Raw genomic sequence first — 16,895 nt, 5'->3', positions numbered from 1 at the left:
ATACAGCAGGGAGTGGAAGAGTGATGTCATCAGTGATGTCATCAGTGACAGGAATGTTTGTAATCAACTGCTGCTTAACAGCTCTCTCCCTGTATAACCTGCAGATAAGGCTTTTTTGGATACTATGACCTCCTGTGAGAAAACTGGAAGAGCGAGGAAAATAATTTGAAGACCGTAAGAAGCAGAAGGCTTGGAGGAACGCGGCAATGTAGTTTTTATTTCAATGGAGTGAAAAAAATTTAAACGGCAGCAGGTTGAACACAGTTGAACCTGTCTCTGGCGTTCCACCAAGTTTCCATTGGAGTTAGTGAGAGAAATTGAAAGGTTTCTCTCGCTTCAAGGCTCATAGCTGAAATTCTGTAAATGTGAGCTCTTTAGTAGTTACATCAGCTGAAAGAGGACAAGTGTACCTACATTTTAAGGTATAATTTGTTTATCTGAGTTAAACAGTATTAAAGTTAGAGGAATTTGTTTGAATAGCAGAAAAAGTTAAAATGATCAGTCCGCCACTCTAATCTTCTCATTCATAAAAATCAAAAAGGAGCAAAAATGTTTTTGAAACTGTCATATTTCAAAATTGGCTTAATATTTTAAAAAGCTGAATCATTTGGTAGTAGCTGAATGTCTTGTGAACATTTTAAAGTTTGAATGGTGTCTCTAGCTGAATGTATGTTGAACTAGTTAGGTTGGAAAGAGGAGGACGTTTTTGAAGAGTTGAAAGAAATTTCCATTCATTTGAATGAGGAAAAAAGTTGAATAGAAGTTGAATAGTTTAAAAAGTGTAAAAGATATCAACACCAAAAGTCATAGCATAAATCTCCTGAAGGAGCTGAACGTTTTGATACCAAAATTGTTGAAATCGGTGAAAGATTGCAGGAGTAGTTAAGTGCCAAAAAAGAGAAACAGGAAAACAATAGTGAGAATGCCTTAAAGCATTCTCACAACTAGTCTTTCTTACAGAACTAATGAGGCTTAAACAACACAACACTCGGATGGCGCCTTAAACAAAGCAACGTGTTCTTTGTGTGCAAAAAGAAGTTTACTGCAGCACAGAGTAACTAAGCCTCAGCGTCAGACTGTGTGTGGTGGCAGTAATTAAGGGAAGAAGCTGCAAACCTACACAAGATCCCCGCCTTGGCCTGACAGCTGTATTCTGCAGGGAGGTCTGCTGAGATCAGGAGGTTCCACAGAGCAGCAAAATGTACAGAAAAGTTCCTCAGAAACCCACAGTCTGCACTCACATGTTCTTTTTCACAGGAGTCGAATGAATATTACATAAAAGGTTGAAACTCGTCAGCATCTCAGCTGTGAATGAACTGACTGCGAGCTGCTGTAGCGACTTGTTAGTCGCCTGGATTGAAAAAGCAGCCCGTCAGCACGTTTATCAAAGCGTGTGCATGTGCGTGTGCATGTGTGTCAGAGAAACTGAGGAGGAGCTTCAGATCTACTGTGAAGCTCCTTTACATTTCGACTCCTGGCCTCATTAAAACTTTATCCATCTGTGAGCACTGCTGAGGTGCCAAAGGCAGAGGAGATCGTCTTACCAGCACACACACCAACACACACACACCTCTCAGCCTCGCACATGCATTCTTTCCTTCTTCGTCTGACACCAGTAAACACCAGAAATGCCCAACACACACACACACACTGTGCTTCCAGCCGTGAGGACACTTGTGTTAAATAATTAACGGTGTGAGATTAGTCCGTCAGCCTGGGGCACGAAGGTCCATCGATTTCTCAGAATGCATTTTTAATGAGCCGCCAGCCGGCATTCATTTCAGCTGGCCAGCGTCCGTGGACACATGCACACACACATGCACACACACATGCAGTCCAAGCCTGGCGCCAGGGGAGACAATTATCACACACATAAACATTGCAGCACCACTGTTTCAGCGGCGGGGATCACCTTGACGACAGCAACAAACGAACTTTAAAGGAGTCGAACTTAAGCTTTGATTTAATTTCACTGCACGATGCTCCTGTGTAGCGACAGTAAAGGAATCTTTATCTTTAAATGATGGGGTTCTGATTATCACCAGTTAATATTATGGGAAAGACTAGTACAAGAGTCAAAACACTTGTGCTTGAATCATAGAAGAGGAAAAGATGAGGAAAAGACTCTTCTGTCATAGTATAACTATATAATTTTTCCAACAGTTGGTTAAACAAGGCTCAAGGCTCGCGTTCAGCCGTGCACGCTCTGGGAGGACGTGCATGTGAGATAACACGTATGTTGCTATGAAACACAGGAAGTTTTCTGTTTGTCTTTGTGCAATTTTCATTTCTTGAAATAAGACGGGAACAGAAAGCAGAAGAGCACACAGAGATGATTGTGTTTCTCCAATTTTAGCTCTGGTGAAGTTCCACAATGTCTAACCCAGGGATGTCCTGCAGGTTTTAGATGTTTCCCTGCAGGTTTTAGATGTTTCCCTGCTTCAAGACACCTGAATCAGATCAATGCATCATTAGCAGACTGCTGCAGAACTTAACAATCTTTTGAAGAGATCCATTTGATCTGAATCAGGTGTGTTGAAGCAGGGAAACATCTAAAACCTGCAGGGAAACATCTAAAACCTGCAGGAAAACATCTAAAACCTGCAGGGAAACGTCTAAAACCTGCAGGGAAACGTCTAAAACCTGCAGGGAAACATCTAAAACCTGCAGGGAAACAGCTAAAACCTGCAGGGAAACATCTAAAACCTGCAGGGAAACGTCTAAAACCTGCAGGGAAACGTCTAAAACCTGCAGGGAAACATCTGAAACCTGCAGGGAAACATCTGAAACCTGCAGGGAAACGTCTAAAACCTGCAGGGAAACGTCTAAAACCTGCAGGGAAACGTCTGAAACCTGCAGGGAAACATCTAAAACCTGCAGGGAAACATCTAAAACCTGCAGGGAAACGTCTAAAACCTGCAGGGAAACGTCTAAAACCTGCAGGGAAACGTCTAAAACCTGCGGGAAACATCTAAAACCTGCAGGGAAACGTCTAAAACCTGCAGGGAAACAGCTAAAACCTGCAGGGAAACGTCTAAAACCTGCAGGGAAACCTCTAAAACCTGCAGGGAAACGTCTAAAACCTGCAGGGAAACGTCTAAAACCTGCAGGGAAACGTCTAAAACCTGCAGGGAAACATCTAAAACCTGCAGGAAAACATCTAAAACCTGCAGGGAAACGTCTAAAACCTGCAGGGAAACGTCTAAAACCTGCAGGGAAACGTCTAAAACCTGCAGGGAAACAGCTAAAACCTACAGGGAAACATCTAAAACCTGCAGGGAAACATCTAAAACCTGCAGGGAAACATCTAAAACCTGCAGGGAAACGTCTAAAACCTGCAGGGAAACGTCTAAAACCTGCAGGGAAACGTCTAAAACCCGCAGGGAAACGTCTAAAACCCGCAGGGAAACGTCTAAAACCCGCAGGGAAACGTCTAAAACCCGCAGGGAAACGTCTAAAACCCGCAGGGAAACGTCTAAAACCCGCAGGGAAATATCTAAAACCCGCAGGGAAACGTCTAAAACCCGCAGGGAAACGTCTAAAACCCGCAGGGAAACGTCTAAAACCCGCAGGGAAACGTCTAAAACCTGCAGGGAAACGTCTAAAACCTGCAGGGAAACGTCTAAAACCTGCAGGGAAACAGCTAAAACCTGCAGGGAAACATCTAAAACCTGCAGGGAAACGTCTAAAACCTGCAGGAAACATCTAAAACCTGCAGGGAAACATCTAAAACCTGCAGGAAACATCTAAAACCTGCAGGGAAACGTCTAAAACCTGCAGGGAAACGTCTAAAACCTGCAGGGAAACATCTAAAACCTGCAGGGAAACGTCTAAAACCTGCAGGGAAACGTCTAAAACCTGCAGGGAAACGTCTAAAACCTGCAGGGAAACGTCTAAAACCTGCAGGGAAACATCTAAAACCTGCAGGGAAACATCTAAAACCTGCAGGGAAACGTCTAAAACCTGCAGGGAAACGTCTGAAACCTGCAGGGAAACGTCTAAAACCTGCAGGGAAACGTCTAAAACCTGCAGGAAAACGTCTGAAACCTGCAGGGAAACGTCTAAAACCTGCAGGAAAACATCTAAAACCTGCAGGGAAACGTCTAAAACCTGCAGGGAAACGTCTAAAACCTGCAGGGAAACATCTAAAACCTGCAGGGAAACATCTAAAACCTGCAGGGAAACACCTAAAACCTGCAGGACAGCGGCCCTCCAGGACCGGACTTTGACATATGTGCTCCAACCCATCAGAAGCTCTTTGGATGGTTCACATGCAGAGAAATCTTTCACTTGTCCTACCTTTCCCGTCTCTCTTTCAAAGTCCACGTATTCCCTCGTAGGAACCTGCCTCTGATCTCCGTGCAGGTTGGCTGGAAAGAACTGAAGGGAGAGGTTGGTGCCGGTCGCTACGAAGGCCTGCAGCAGAAAGAGGATACCACACTTTAAAATGTTAAAGAAGACGTTTTTAATCAGTTTCCTGAACACTATGCGGCAGGAAAGTTCTGAAACCCAAACACGGATGCATATGTCCCTCGTTGCTGAGTTATTGGGGCTGATGTCTTAGCAAAAACAGAGCTTTGATGCTTCCAGCCATCAGAGGAATCAGTCAGACTTTGGCTCTAAAACCTTCACATGTCGGTTTGATCAGAGCTGTTGCATTAAAAAAGACTTTCTTTTCTCTTTGCACTAGAAGATTAGAGGCAGTATTATGCAATGCATCCACCACTGACAGCAGTATTAGCTTCTAATATTAACTGAAACAGCAAAGATCAGTTCATTTATCTCCTCTAGGAAGTGAAAGAGTGCAGCTGATAGAAAACACTACAACAAGGCTGTTAACAGGAGTCTGAGGCAGGTTCAGTGCTGCTTCAGACCCACTTCTTTAGCCTGAACCCATCCTGAAGCTTCAGCTTAGAGTAAAATCACTGCGAAAAGATGTCAAACTCTGAGCTATTACTTCCAGAGCTCCCATAAGGCATGCCTGAGTTTTAATGCCGCGTTTCCAAACAGCAGCAACGATTCCTGTGGTTCATCGTCAAGTTGTGGTTATTAAACCTGAGCTGATGGAGAAGGAAAGTGGGAGAAAATACTGTCAGAAACGCTGAGCTCTGCAAGTCAAAGAGCCTCCAAAGTACCGCCTCCCCACCAGGGCCCCTGGAAGGAAGGGCCGCTCTACCCCCTGAGCAGTAGCTGCCCTTCAAAAAGTGTTAAAAAGAGCTTCATTTTCAACATTCAGCTGCAGGAAAACCGTCTCCGTTCACTGGAGGGTCGAACCAGCTGCCACAGATGATGCCTGCGGATGGAGGCCAGGTTTCCTGGTCTTAGACCAGGTCCAACACCAGCAGGGAGCAACATCCCTGCATGTAGGGACTGGATAGAGTAGTGGTATGATTGTGGGTGACCTGAGTTCAAATCCCCGGCATGAAAGGTACTATTTCCAGTAGGGGTCCTTAGGCAAGACCCCCCCATACCCTACATACCTACCTGTAAGTCGCTTTGGTCAAAAGCGTCTGCTAAATGCATAAAACAAAACCAAACATGTATGTTTGTGGCCTTCAAATAGGATTTTACAGCTTGTTTTTGGCTCCTGCCTGTTGCTGTGATGAGTTCAATGCTTACAGCCTTCTTAAAGGGACATATTAAAGGCTCCATTTGCCATTCCACAAGCCTTCTTTGGTGGGGAGCCCCTAACAAAGAGGTAATGGCTCCAGAAGAAGCCATACAGGAAGTACAATATGCACCAGCCAAGTAACTACAGACAGATATTCTGCTGATTACTCAATGCAGGTTCAAGCATAAATGGAGACATCAGGCAGGAAAACGCTCTTAAAAATCTATGTTTTCATGTGGCTTTTTCTTGATTACTTGCATCTCAGGTTCAGGTTCTTATTCGGCTGATATTTTATTGCAAAACGCTTCCCGACTTTGTGTTTTTGATCATTTAGATCAGCTAAAAGCTCCGTTCACATGCTGAAACGCTCTGTTCTGGTGTCTTTTGTTGCTGTGGAGGAGCTTTATCATGTCTATAAGTCATCTAACTACATTTCTGAATCGCAAAGCCTGATATTCTGCTGATTACTCAATGCAGGTTCAAGCATAAATGGAGACATCAGGCAGGAAAACGCTCTTAAAAATCTATGTTTTCATGTGGCTTTTTCTTGATTACTTGCATCTCAGGTTCAGGTTCTTATTCGGCTGATATTTTATTGTAAAACGCTTCCCGACTTTGTGTTTTTGATCATTTAGATCAGCTAAAAGCTCCGTTCACATGCTGAAACGCTCTGTTTTGGTGCCTTTTGTTGCTGTGGAAGAGCTTTATCATGTCTATAAGTCATCTAACTACATTTCTGAATCACAAAGCCAGATATTCTGCTGATTAATGGAGACATCAGGCGGGAAAACTCTCTTAAAAAATCTATGTTTTCATGGGGCTTTTTCTTGATTACTTGCATCTCAGGTTCAGGTTCTTATTCGGTTGATATTTTATTGTAAAACGCTTCCCGACTTTGTGTTTTTGATAATTTAGATCAGCTAAAAGCTCCGTTCACATGCAGAAACGCTCTGTTCTGGTGTCTTTTGTTGCTGTGGAAGAGCTTTATCATGTCTATAAGTCATCTAACTACATTTCTGAATCACAAATGCAGGTTCAAGCAGTTTGAAAACCACATGAAGTCATTTCAGAGTGTAACAGAAGCCTGAAAGGAGCTCAGAGTTCTCTGACATTGTGCTCGAATGGCTCTCCTTCAAACAAACTGAACCACTGGCTGCTCTCCTCACACACGTATAATCACATCATATCCCCAGTTTTTGATTTCTGTAAAATGGCTTCTTGCTCTAATGGGATCCATTTCTCTCACGACGCACACAAACATTCAGAAACACAAATAAAATGAAAATCAATAGAATGCATTTGTGTGCTGCAGTCGGAAAGCAATGAATTACAGGAAGGCAGAAAATCAGGTTAGAAAATGTCCGTTTTTTAATGTGTATCTGCGTGTGTGTGTCTGTGTGATATGTTGTGTTTGCTGAGACCGATCAATACGAAGGCCATTAGGGATGCGACTCAAGCTGGAAGCATATGAATTATGCACCCTGTCAAATGTGTCCCTCATCAGAGACCGAGAGGATGAGGAGGAAAAGTGAAGGAGAGAGAAGAAGGACGGAATTAAAGGGAGGAGGAAGCTCAAAGAACACCCGAGTCATCGTTTCTGCTGGATTTGAAGTATTGGATTACAACCATCTGATTCCAATTTGCTGCCTACTACTGCTGGCAAGAAAAAGGGAGCAGAAAGGGGGGCGAGATGGAGGGAAACCGACAGAAAAGAGGGGCAGAAAGGCATGAAACACTGACATAAAAGGGAAATGGTGGATGTAAAATGAGTCGGCGAAAGAGAGGAAGAGGAAATGAAAGTGAGGAGGAATAAAGACAAAGAAGAAGAGAACAAAGGAAATGAAATAAGAGGAAAAGATAGAAAAGAGAGCGCAGCACAGTATGAAAATCAATAGTAGTTTAGAGTCATCTCTAATGAGCTGTGCTGAAGATAATTTACTTTGAATTATTGTCCCATTTATCAGATCAATCCTGAACATTTAGAGCTTCGCTATGATTCCAGACACACTTCTCTGCATATGTGTGTGTGTGCAGCTGCCTCATAGCATGAATCAGGTTTGATGTTTGCACAAAACAAACATTTCAGACTCCAACTCTTAAAAATGCACAAATAAATTATTCTTAAATCGAGAAAGAACATTTAGAATATCTACAAACAGGACCGTGACAAAGAAAAACTGCCTGCAGAAGTCTACAAGTCTAACCCTTCTATCCCTGCTGCCTTCTTCTTCTTCTTGGTGTCACTAAGCGTTGCTACATCTATCCCTGCTGCCTTCTTCTTCTTCTTGGTGTCACTAAGCGTTGCTACATCTATCCCTGCTGCCTTCTTCTTCTTCTTCTTGGTGTCACTAAGCATTGCTACATCTATCCCTGCTGCCTTCTTCTTCTTCTTGGTGTCACTAAGCGTTGCTACATCTATCCCTGCTGCCTTCTTCTTCTTCTTCTTGGTGCCACTAAGCGTTGCTACATCTATCCCTGCTGCCTTCTTCTTCTTCTTGGTGTCACTAAGCGTTGCTACATCTATCCCTGCTGCCTTCTTCTTCTTCTTGGTGTCACTAAGCGTTGCTACATCTATCCCTGCTGCCTTCTTCTTCTTCTTGGTGTCACTAAGCGTTGCTACATCTATCCCTGCTGCCTTCTTCTTCTTCTTGGTGTCACTAAGCGTTGCTACATCTATCCCTGCTGCCTTCTTCTTCTTCTTCTTGGTGTCACTAAGCGTTGCTACATCTATCCCTGCTGCCTTCTTCTTCTTCTTCTTGGTGTCACTAAGCGTTGCTACATCTATCCCTGCTGCCTTCTTCTTCTTCTTCTTGGTGTCACTAAGCGTTGCTACATCTATCCCTGCTGCCTTCTTCTTCTTCTTGGTGTCACTAAGCGTTGCTACATCTATCCCTGCTGCCTTCTTCTTCTTCTTGGTGTCACTAAGCGTTGCTACATCTATCCCTGCTGCCTTCTTCTTCTTCTTCTTGGTGTCACTAAGCGTTGCTACATCTATCCCTGCTACCTTCTTCTTCTTCTTGGTGTCACTAAGCGTTGCTACATCTATCCCTGCTGCCTTCTTCTTCTTCTTGGTGTCACTAAGCGTTGCTACATCTATCCCTGCTGCCTTCTTCTTCTTCTTGGTGTCACTAAGCGTTGCTACATCTATCCCTGCTGCCTTCTTCTTCTTCTTCTTGGTGTCACTAAGCGTTGCTACATCTATCCCTGCTGCCTTCTTCTTCTTCTTCTTGGTGTCACTAAGCGTTGCTACATCTATCCCTGCTGCCTTCTTCTTCTTGGTGTCACTAAGCGTTGCTACATCTATCCCTGCTGCCTTCTTCTTCTTCTTCTTGGTGTCACTAAGCGTTGCTACATCTATCCCTGCTGCCTTCTTCTTCTTCTTGGTGTCACTAAGCGTTGCTACATCTATCCTTGCTGCCTTCTTCTTCTTCTTGGTGTCACTAAGCGTTGCTACATCTATCCCTGCTGCCTTCTTCTTCTTCTTCTTGGTGTCACTAAGCGTTGCTACATCTATCCCTGCTGCCTTCTTCTTCTTCTTGGTGTCACTAAGCGTTGCTACATCTATCCCTGCTGCCTTCTTCTTCTTGGTGTCACTAAGCGTTGCTACATCTATCCCTGCTGCCTTCTTCTTCTTCTTGGTGTCACTAAGCGTTGCTACATCTATCCCTGCTGCCTTCTTCTTCTCAGAACAGAACTTCTCACTTCTTTAATCTTATCCTTCAGGATGGTTTCCCTTCTTCTTCTCCTCCTCCTCCTCCCCTGGGTTTCAGCAGCCTCTTTTCATTTTCCTCAGTGATGACTTCAGCCGACTCTTCAGGACCGGTTCTGGCTGCATGGTGGCCATTTCCCTGCGGGATCCCAGGATACTCGTAGCTGTCCTCCATCTGCAGCGTTGCCCTCTGGGAGTTCCCTCCCTGCAGACATGCCTCTCTCTCACATGCATTGTTCAGTCTCAGCCTGGGTGAGCCTGCTGCCATCTTATTTTCACTGGAAGTGCTCTCTGGATGGTTCAATGGGGAACATTCTTTTCATTTTTAGTTCATCTTGTCAGGCGAGTAAAGCTGTGAGTCATAGTTTGTGCCTCAGGTGCAACAGTTTGCTTTATTTCTTGGGAAGTTCTTTCTCCGTTGCACCTTTCTGAGACTGACAGCTGGCTAATGACTGTCCATGTTGCCTTGATCTCAGCCTCCAAGCTTCTTCTCCAATAAACTACATCAGTTTATTGGTGTTATTACCCTACTTAGTGCTGCAGTCACATCTTTCAGCTGATTTTCAGAAGCTAGTTTGTCTCTCAGCCTTTGTCCAAAGGGACAAACTTCTCTGCACATTTATGGATAAAGGAAATAACACCAAAAACGTGTTTCTGGATACACAAAAATCACCTTTTAGATATTTATTTAGGAAGAAATGACCGGTTTTGGTAATCTGAGAACAAAAAGAAAGGATTATGGATATCTATAAACATTATTTGTTTAATATATTATTTATTTTTCTCATGTGTGAAACAATCATCAGGAAAATAAGATAAAAATAAGTTAAATAAAAAGATAGAAATGGCCGATAGAAATAATAATAATAATAATATTAAATAAGATAGAAGCACAGATGTGGTTTGTTCAGTTCATTTTCATGTGTTTCTGAGAGAGAAAATAAGGCAAAATATTCACTAAATGTTCGCTGTTTTTAAGCGATTTCAATAAAATACACATAAAGCAAATATATTCCTTAATAAAAGCGACGATAAAGTCATTAAAGGTTAAGCATCTATTTCTCTTCATTCACTGGGAGAATCGCTGGAATTCAACACTTTATTTTACCTCCAAAGCTTCCTTTCCTAATTAAAACAGAAGAAAACCAGGACTGTTTTAAACACTGACGCAGTTTTAATTATCAGTGAAACTGAGCTTGTCCTGAACATCATTTCACATTTAACTCATCCTCCAACAATCAGTCCAGCAACAAACTGCACTTCTGCTGTGGAAGTGTGTTTTTATGCTGCTGAATTACAGTCATCGCGGCTGGATAAGCTGCAGGTTTACATGTGAGGAGCAGCGCTTTACAGCGGTCATTTCATTCATGGTGTAATCAGCTTATTCTGAACACAGCGAGTCCTTCTACAGGACCATGAATCATGAAGCCTAATTGTTTTGTTGTGACTCAGAAATCTGACAAACATTCTGAGCTTTCTGTCTTCCAAAGAAACCACTGCTGGAACAGTCCTTCCTATCTGATACGATACTCTATCTGAGAGATAACAATCAGCTGATTGTCCATAAGCGATAAACACATGAGCCAAAGACGCTCTTAAACTCAGCGAATCGAGCACAGTTTACAGTTTGTCTTCCTGTAATCTGCCTCATCCAGATAAAGTGACCATCCACGGCCTGTTTGTGTCTCAGAGGCGTTCGCACTGACCATGAAAATAGGTCCTCAGAGGCGTCTGGTTGATGGATAAATCAGAAACATGATGTCACAGCTGCCGTCAACTATTAAAACCGCGGCTCTCACAGCAGGAGGCTTATAAATACAGACAGACAGACGGACGCATCGTGTCCCGCTAAAAGATGGTAAAACATCCTGCCTCCCTCGGATCGGCCAGAGAAGCCAGAGAGTGGTTTGAAAGCTCAGCTTCAACCTCAGCTGCGACACTCCGGCCACAAACTGTCTCCTTCTGCAACAACAGCTACTCGCTGGCTGCCAAAAAACTGCATATTTTGGGACAATTAAGTCCGAAGCAGCGATGGACCACAAACAACTCCAGTATAAGACATGAAAAGGGGATTCAAGTCACTGTTATTCTATTTATCTGTTATTTTCTCAGTTAACCATTAAGTTAAAACCGTTTCTGTAAGACCTTAAATCCCAGAGAAAAGCAGAAGAACCTTCAAACATACAGTTCTGCAGCTTTCTGTAACCTTTAAAGTGTCCTGATCAATAGTTCTGCAGCTTTCTGAAACCTTTAAAGTGTCCTGATCAATAGTTCTGCAGCTTTCTGAAACCTTTAAAGTGTCCTGATCAACAGTTCTGCAGCTTTCTGAAACCTTTAAAGTGTCCTGATCAATAGTTCTGCAGCTTTCTGAAACCTTTAAAGTGTCCTGATCAACAGTTCTGCAGCTTTCTGAAACCTTTAAAGTGTCCTGATCAATAGTTCTGCAGCTTTCTGTAACCTTTAAAGTGTCCTGATCAATAGTTCTGCAGCTTTCTGTAACCTTTAAAGTGTCCTGATCAACAGTTCTGCAGCTTTCTGAAACCTTCAAAGTGTCCTGATCAACAGTTCTGCAGCTTTCTGAAACCTTTAAAGTGTCCTGATCAATAGTTCTGCAGCTTTCTGAAACCTTTAAAGTGTCCTGATCAACAGTTCTGCAGCTTTCTGAAACCTTTAAAGTGTCCTGATCAACAGTTCTGCAGCTTTCTGAAACCTTTAAAGTGTCCTGATCAATAGTTCTGCAGCTTTCTGTAACCTTTAAAGTGTCCTGATCAACAGTTCTGCAGCTTTCTGAAACCTTTAAAGTGTCCTGATCAACAGTTCTGCAGCTTTCTGAAACCTTTAAAGTGTCCTGATCAACAGTTCTGCAGCTTTCTGAAACCTTTAAAGTGTCCTGATCAATAGTTCTGCAGCTTTCTGAAACCTTTAAAGTGTCCTGATCAACAGTTCTGCAGCTTTCTGAAACCTTTAAAGTGTCCTGATCAATAGTTCTGCAGCTTTCTGTAACCTTTAAAGTGTCCTGATCAATAGTTCTGCAGCTTTCTGTAACCTTTAAAGTGTCCTGATCAACAGTTCTGCAGCTTTCTGAAACCTTCAAAGTGTCCTGATCAACAGTTCTGCAGCTTTCTGAAACCTTTAAAGTGTCCTGATCAATAGTTCTGCAGCTTTCTGAAACCTTTAAAGTGTCCTGATCAACAGTTCTGCAGCTTTCTGAAACCTTTAAAGTGTCCTGATCAACAGTTCTGCAGCTTTCTGAAACCTTTAAAGTGTCCTGATCAACAGTTCTGCAGCTTTCTGAAACCTTTAAAGTGTCCTGATCAATAGTTCTGCAGCTTTCTGAAACCTTTAAAGTGTCCTGATCAATAGTTCTGCAGCTTTCTGTAACCTTTAAAGTGTCCTGATCAACAGTTCTGCAGCTTTCTGAAACCTTTAAAGTGTCCTGATCAACAGTTCTGCAGCTTTCTGTAACCTTTAAAGTGTCCTGATCAACAGTTCTCCAGCTTTCTGTAACCTTTAAAGTGTCCTGATCAACAGTTCTGCAGCTTTCTGAAACCTTTAAAGTGTCCTGATCAATAGTTCTGCAGCTTTCTGAAACCTTTAAAGTGTCCTGATCAATAGTTCTGCAGCTTTCTGAAACCTTTAAAGTGTCCTGATCAACAGTTCTGCAGCTTTCTGTAACCTTTAAAGTGTCCTGATCAATAGTTCTGCAGCTTTCTGAAACCTTTAAAGTGTCCTGATCAATAGTTCTGCAGCTTTCTGAAACCTTTAAAGTGTCCTGATCAATAGTTCTGCAGCTTTCTGAAACCTTTAAAGTGTCCTGATCAATAGTTCTGCAGCTTTCTGTAACCTTTAAAGTGTCCTGATCAATAGTTCTGCAGCTTTCTGTAACCTTTAAAGTGTCCTGATCAACAGTTCTGCAGCTTTCTGAAACCTTTAAAGTGTCCTGATCAACAGTTCTGCAGCTTTCTGAAACCTTTAAAGTGTCCTGATCAACAGTTCTGCAGCTTTCTGAACCTTTAAAGTGTCCTGATGAACAGTTCTGCAGCTTTCTGTAACCTTTAAAGTGTCCTGATCAATAGTTCTGCATCTTTCTGAAGCCTTTAAAGTGTCCTGATCAACAGTTCTGCAGCTTTCTGTAACCTTTAAAGTGTCCTGATCAACAGTTCTGCAGCTTTCTGAAGCTTTAAAGTGTCCTGATCAATAGTTCTGCATCTTTCTGTAACCTTTAAAGTGTCCTGATCAATAGTTCTGCAGCTTTCTGAAGCTCTTTCACAGTTTTTCTTTGGACATTTTCTGCTTTTTCCCTCATCTTCAGTCCTTGTACCTGAACATTTTCAGTGTTTTTTCTTTGTTCAGCCACTTAAATCTGACCTTTGACCCATTCAGGCAGAAAAAAGGCTCCTAACTCAAGGGATGAACCAGTGTTGTGTCGACACAGAACAGACAACTTAGCAAAGAAGCCATTTTAAACTGGATCTTTAGGCACTTTGTTACTAGCAGCCTGTCACAAAGACACATCATTTGTTCCCATTTCTTTAGCTGCATCTATGAAAAACAGCAAAGAAAACACAGTTTGACAGACAGAAAATAGGATTTCTGCAGCAACAAGGTGATTCCCAAAGAGCTATTAGCTGAAAACTTGGCATATCTCAGCATGGTGTGCAGTGTGTCCTTAAAACATTTGAGGAAACTGGACAAGTGGAGGACAAAAGAAGAAGTGTCAGGCCTAAAAAACTATCTCCAGCAGATGAACAGGATCTGAAAGTGATGTCCTTAAGAAAGAGGAAAAAATCCAGCTGTGACCTGACAGGACCTGAGAGATGCATCTGGACCTTCAGCTGATCCATCTACTGTTGGCCCAAGCCTCATCAGAAATGGGCTCCATGGAAGGGTGGCTGTCAAGAAGCCGTTCTTAAGGAAGGGAAACAGGGAGAAAAGGCTGAGCTGTGCCAAATGACACAAGAAGTGGACTGAAAATCAGTGGCAACAGGTCTTATGGAGGGATGAATCCTCCCCAGAGCCCGGACCTCAACATTATTGAAGCAGTGTGGGATCATCTGACAGAGAACGGAACAAAAGGCAGCCCACATCCAAAGAAGAGCTTTGGGATGTCCTTCAAGAAGCCTGGAGAACTATTCCTGAAGACTCCTTAAAGAAATGACAGAAAGCTTGTCTCAGAGGGTTCAGGCTGTGTTGGAGAATAAAGGAGCTCAGACCAGAGATTCACTTTAAAGCTGCTGAGAACTGATAAAAAACTCTGTTTCTGCCTCAGATTCTGGGTTTATGTTCAAGTTTTAACATGTTTCAGTGAATCAATAAAGGAGCTCAGACCAGATATTCACCAGATATTCCAGATAAAACCCACATTATGGACGTAGAACTGAACTCCTCTCAGTTTCACATCATCTCATCAGCTGAAGCCCAACATTAGGTTTACTTTCGGTGACTAATTTTAGTGAGAACGTGCACATGTGGGCCTCTGAGACAATGCGTGCAGCTGCGGAACATGGAGGGAAGGAGCCTGAGAGCGCAGTTAAGCCTGGTGGGTTTGCGTGTCTGATAACGCGCTACTTCCTGGTGCAGGAACGCATCAGAACATCGCGCGCACACCTAACTTAAAGCTTCTTTCACTCCTCTATTTTCACGCCTTTCATCCGGGGTCTAAAACAAAGCTAAAAGAGACTAAAAAAGAGGCTGATCCTTATCTCTCATCACTGAGAGCACGTGAGAAATGAAAGAGCTTTACATCCTCATAAAAACACACGCGCGCACTCCGCCTTTCTCTCTCTTTGTGTCACATAATACTCAGTAATTATCCCCACATCCCCCTGCTCTCCTCCTCTGCGCGAACACGACAAAGAAGAAGAAGAAGAAGAAGAAAATCTAGTTTTTACTCACAACTTCCGAGCGTCCGTCTCTGCAGGCGTTCTGGAAGCGGGCTTGTCTCTCTTCATGGGGCCGGTCTCTGAACCCGGTGTATTTAATCTACCGAGAGAGAGGGAATAAAGTAAAATAAAAACCTTAAAGACCAACAGATGTGCTTCATATAGCGGGTGAATTGTGGGTTTGATTTGTGCCTCTCGGCAGGATGACGATGCTTTTTGTCAGGTCGTAATTTGAAGCTTTTTTATCTAATAAAAATGCGGCTTTTCTGTCTTTTTGTACTTTTCAGGGCAAAAAAACGTTTTATTTTGGCGGGAGTAATAGCAGAATAACATTTAAAGTTAAAGAATTAAAGTAGAATCAGGATGAAAAGTGCCGCAGTTCATCTTTAGAGGGTTAAATTCACGTGAAGCAGCTTCTTCTGAAGCATCCCTGCGAGCTGATGGCCTCAGAAACGAGCGAAGCTCGGAATAAAGTCATCAGATGAAGCTTTAACGCTTCTCTCCGGCGGCACGCGCCTCTCCTCCGACCAGCCTTCTCGTGCCTTTATTTCCGCCGTCTCACAGAAAGGATCCGCGCACCCGACGCACTCACCTCACACTCCCTGCTCAACTTGCGGAAAAACTCCTCATTCTCAAACTTGCTCCTCTGGTCCGGGACAACCCGCGGCATCTTCTCCGACACTTTGCGGCCGCTCGAGCCTCTTTCTCGCGATCCCGCGGAGGAAAAGTTGAAAGCGGTGTGCGCTGCCGTCCGTCTGCTGCTCTTTCTCTCACTTCTCTTCCGTGTCTGTGTGGGTTTTTTTCTTCTTCCCTGTGTGGAGCAATGCGCTCCCTGCGGCTGGCCTCTGATTGGGACTGCGGCTCAGATAATGATGATCTGCCTCCGCTGGCTGCGTCTCCTGCGCGCTCCGGGTCGCCTCTGGCTCCAAATGGCTCTTATTAAGTGACCAGCTGCGATAGATAAAGCTCACTTTGACCGTGGAGCTCCCCCTCCCTCCCCCCTTCTGCCTCTCCACGAGCGCCTGATCTCAAGCAAGTGGCCACAAACGAGCGCTCTTAAGTTTACCTGAGACTTTCAGGAGCTCCTCCTTGGTCGTCCCGCCGATCATTTGTGCGTAAAAAGGATATTAGACAAATAACTCAAAGGAAAACTAGTCTGGTGGCTTCAATTAATGTCATGAAATAGGAGATGAAACGTTGATTGATGCTCCTGTGGTTGAAGAAATGTTTTTTTCTGGCGTGGGTCCAGATCAGCCTTTTTCTGCACGATCTGCCAAACAAACATATTTTTTATCGCTTTCGGTCTGCTGCTAAAAAGTAAAGAGAAACGAAAAAGCTATAAATATTCAAATGCATCGTCATATAAGATGAAATAACACGCGTGCTTGTGTTTAAATACATCTTTTTCCATCAGCTGCAGACACAAAGCTCCCGTCTGTTTCTCTTTGTGACACTTTGTGCTCGCAGCTGTCAAAATGCAAAATTACGATAGTTTTTAACGCACTTGAAGGCGTCAACAGTCTACTTCCTGGCTCCGTCGAGTCGCTCTTGTGACTGTACACCCAAAATACCGCCCCCCCACCCCACCCAACACCTCCACCGCTCCCCCATTCACAATAATAATACTACTACACACGCTACTCGGTGCCGTCACTGCGCATGCGCGCCGTCTGGCCCGCAGCGACTTATAAGA

General features: G+C 43.4%; 1 protein-coding gene across 4 annotated transcripts in view; it reads right to left on the bottom strand.

The window, feature by feature from the left end:
* Positions 1-16,230, bottom strand: part of cbfb (core-binding factor subunit beta) — a 72,122-nt gene extending 55,892 nt beyond the window's left edge. For all 4 annotated transcript variants that reach the window (XM_072386754.1, XM_072386755.1, XM_072386756.1 and 1 more), the window contains exons 1-3: positions 15,795-16,230; positions 15,216-15,302; positions 4,300-4,416 (exon numbers count right to left, since the gene is read on the bottom strand). In XM_072386754.1, coding sequence (XP_072242855.1) covers positions 4,300-4,416; positions 15,216-15,302; positions 15,795-15,872 — 282 coding nt within the window. In that variant the 5' untranslated portion in view covers positions 15,873-16,230. The remainder of the gene's footprint in view (positions 1-4,299; positions 4,417-15,215; positions 15,303-15,794) is intronic.
* Between the last annotated feature and the right edge of the window lie 665 nt (positions 16,231-16,895).

The sequence above is a fragment of the Leuresthes tenuis genome, unplaced genomic scaffold, assembly GCF_036924035.1.
Source record: "Leuresthes tenuis unplaced genomic scaffold, fLeuTen1.0.hap1 SCAF_5, whole genome shotgun sequence".
In the NCBI taxonomy this organism is placed as follows: Eukaryota; Metazoa; Chordata; class Actinopteri; order Atheriniformes; family Atherinopsidae; genus Leuresthes; species Leuresthes tenuis.
The sequence above is the reverse complement of the archived record's forward strand: the minus strand, read 5'-3'. Positions and strand labels throughout refer to the sequence as shown.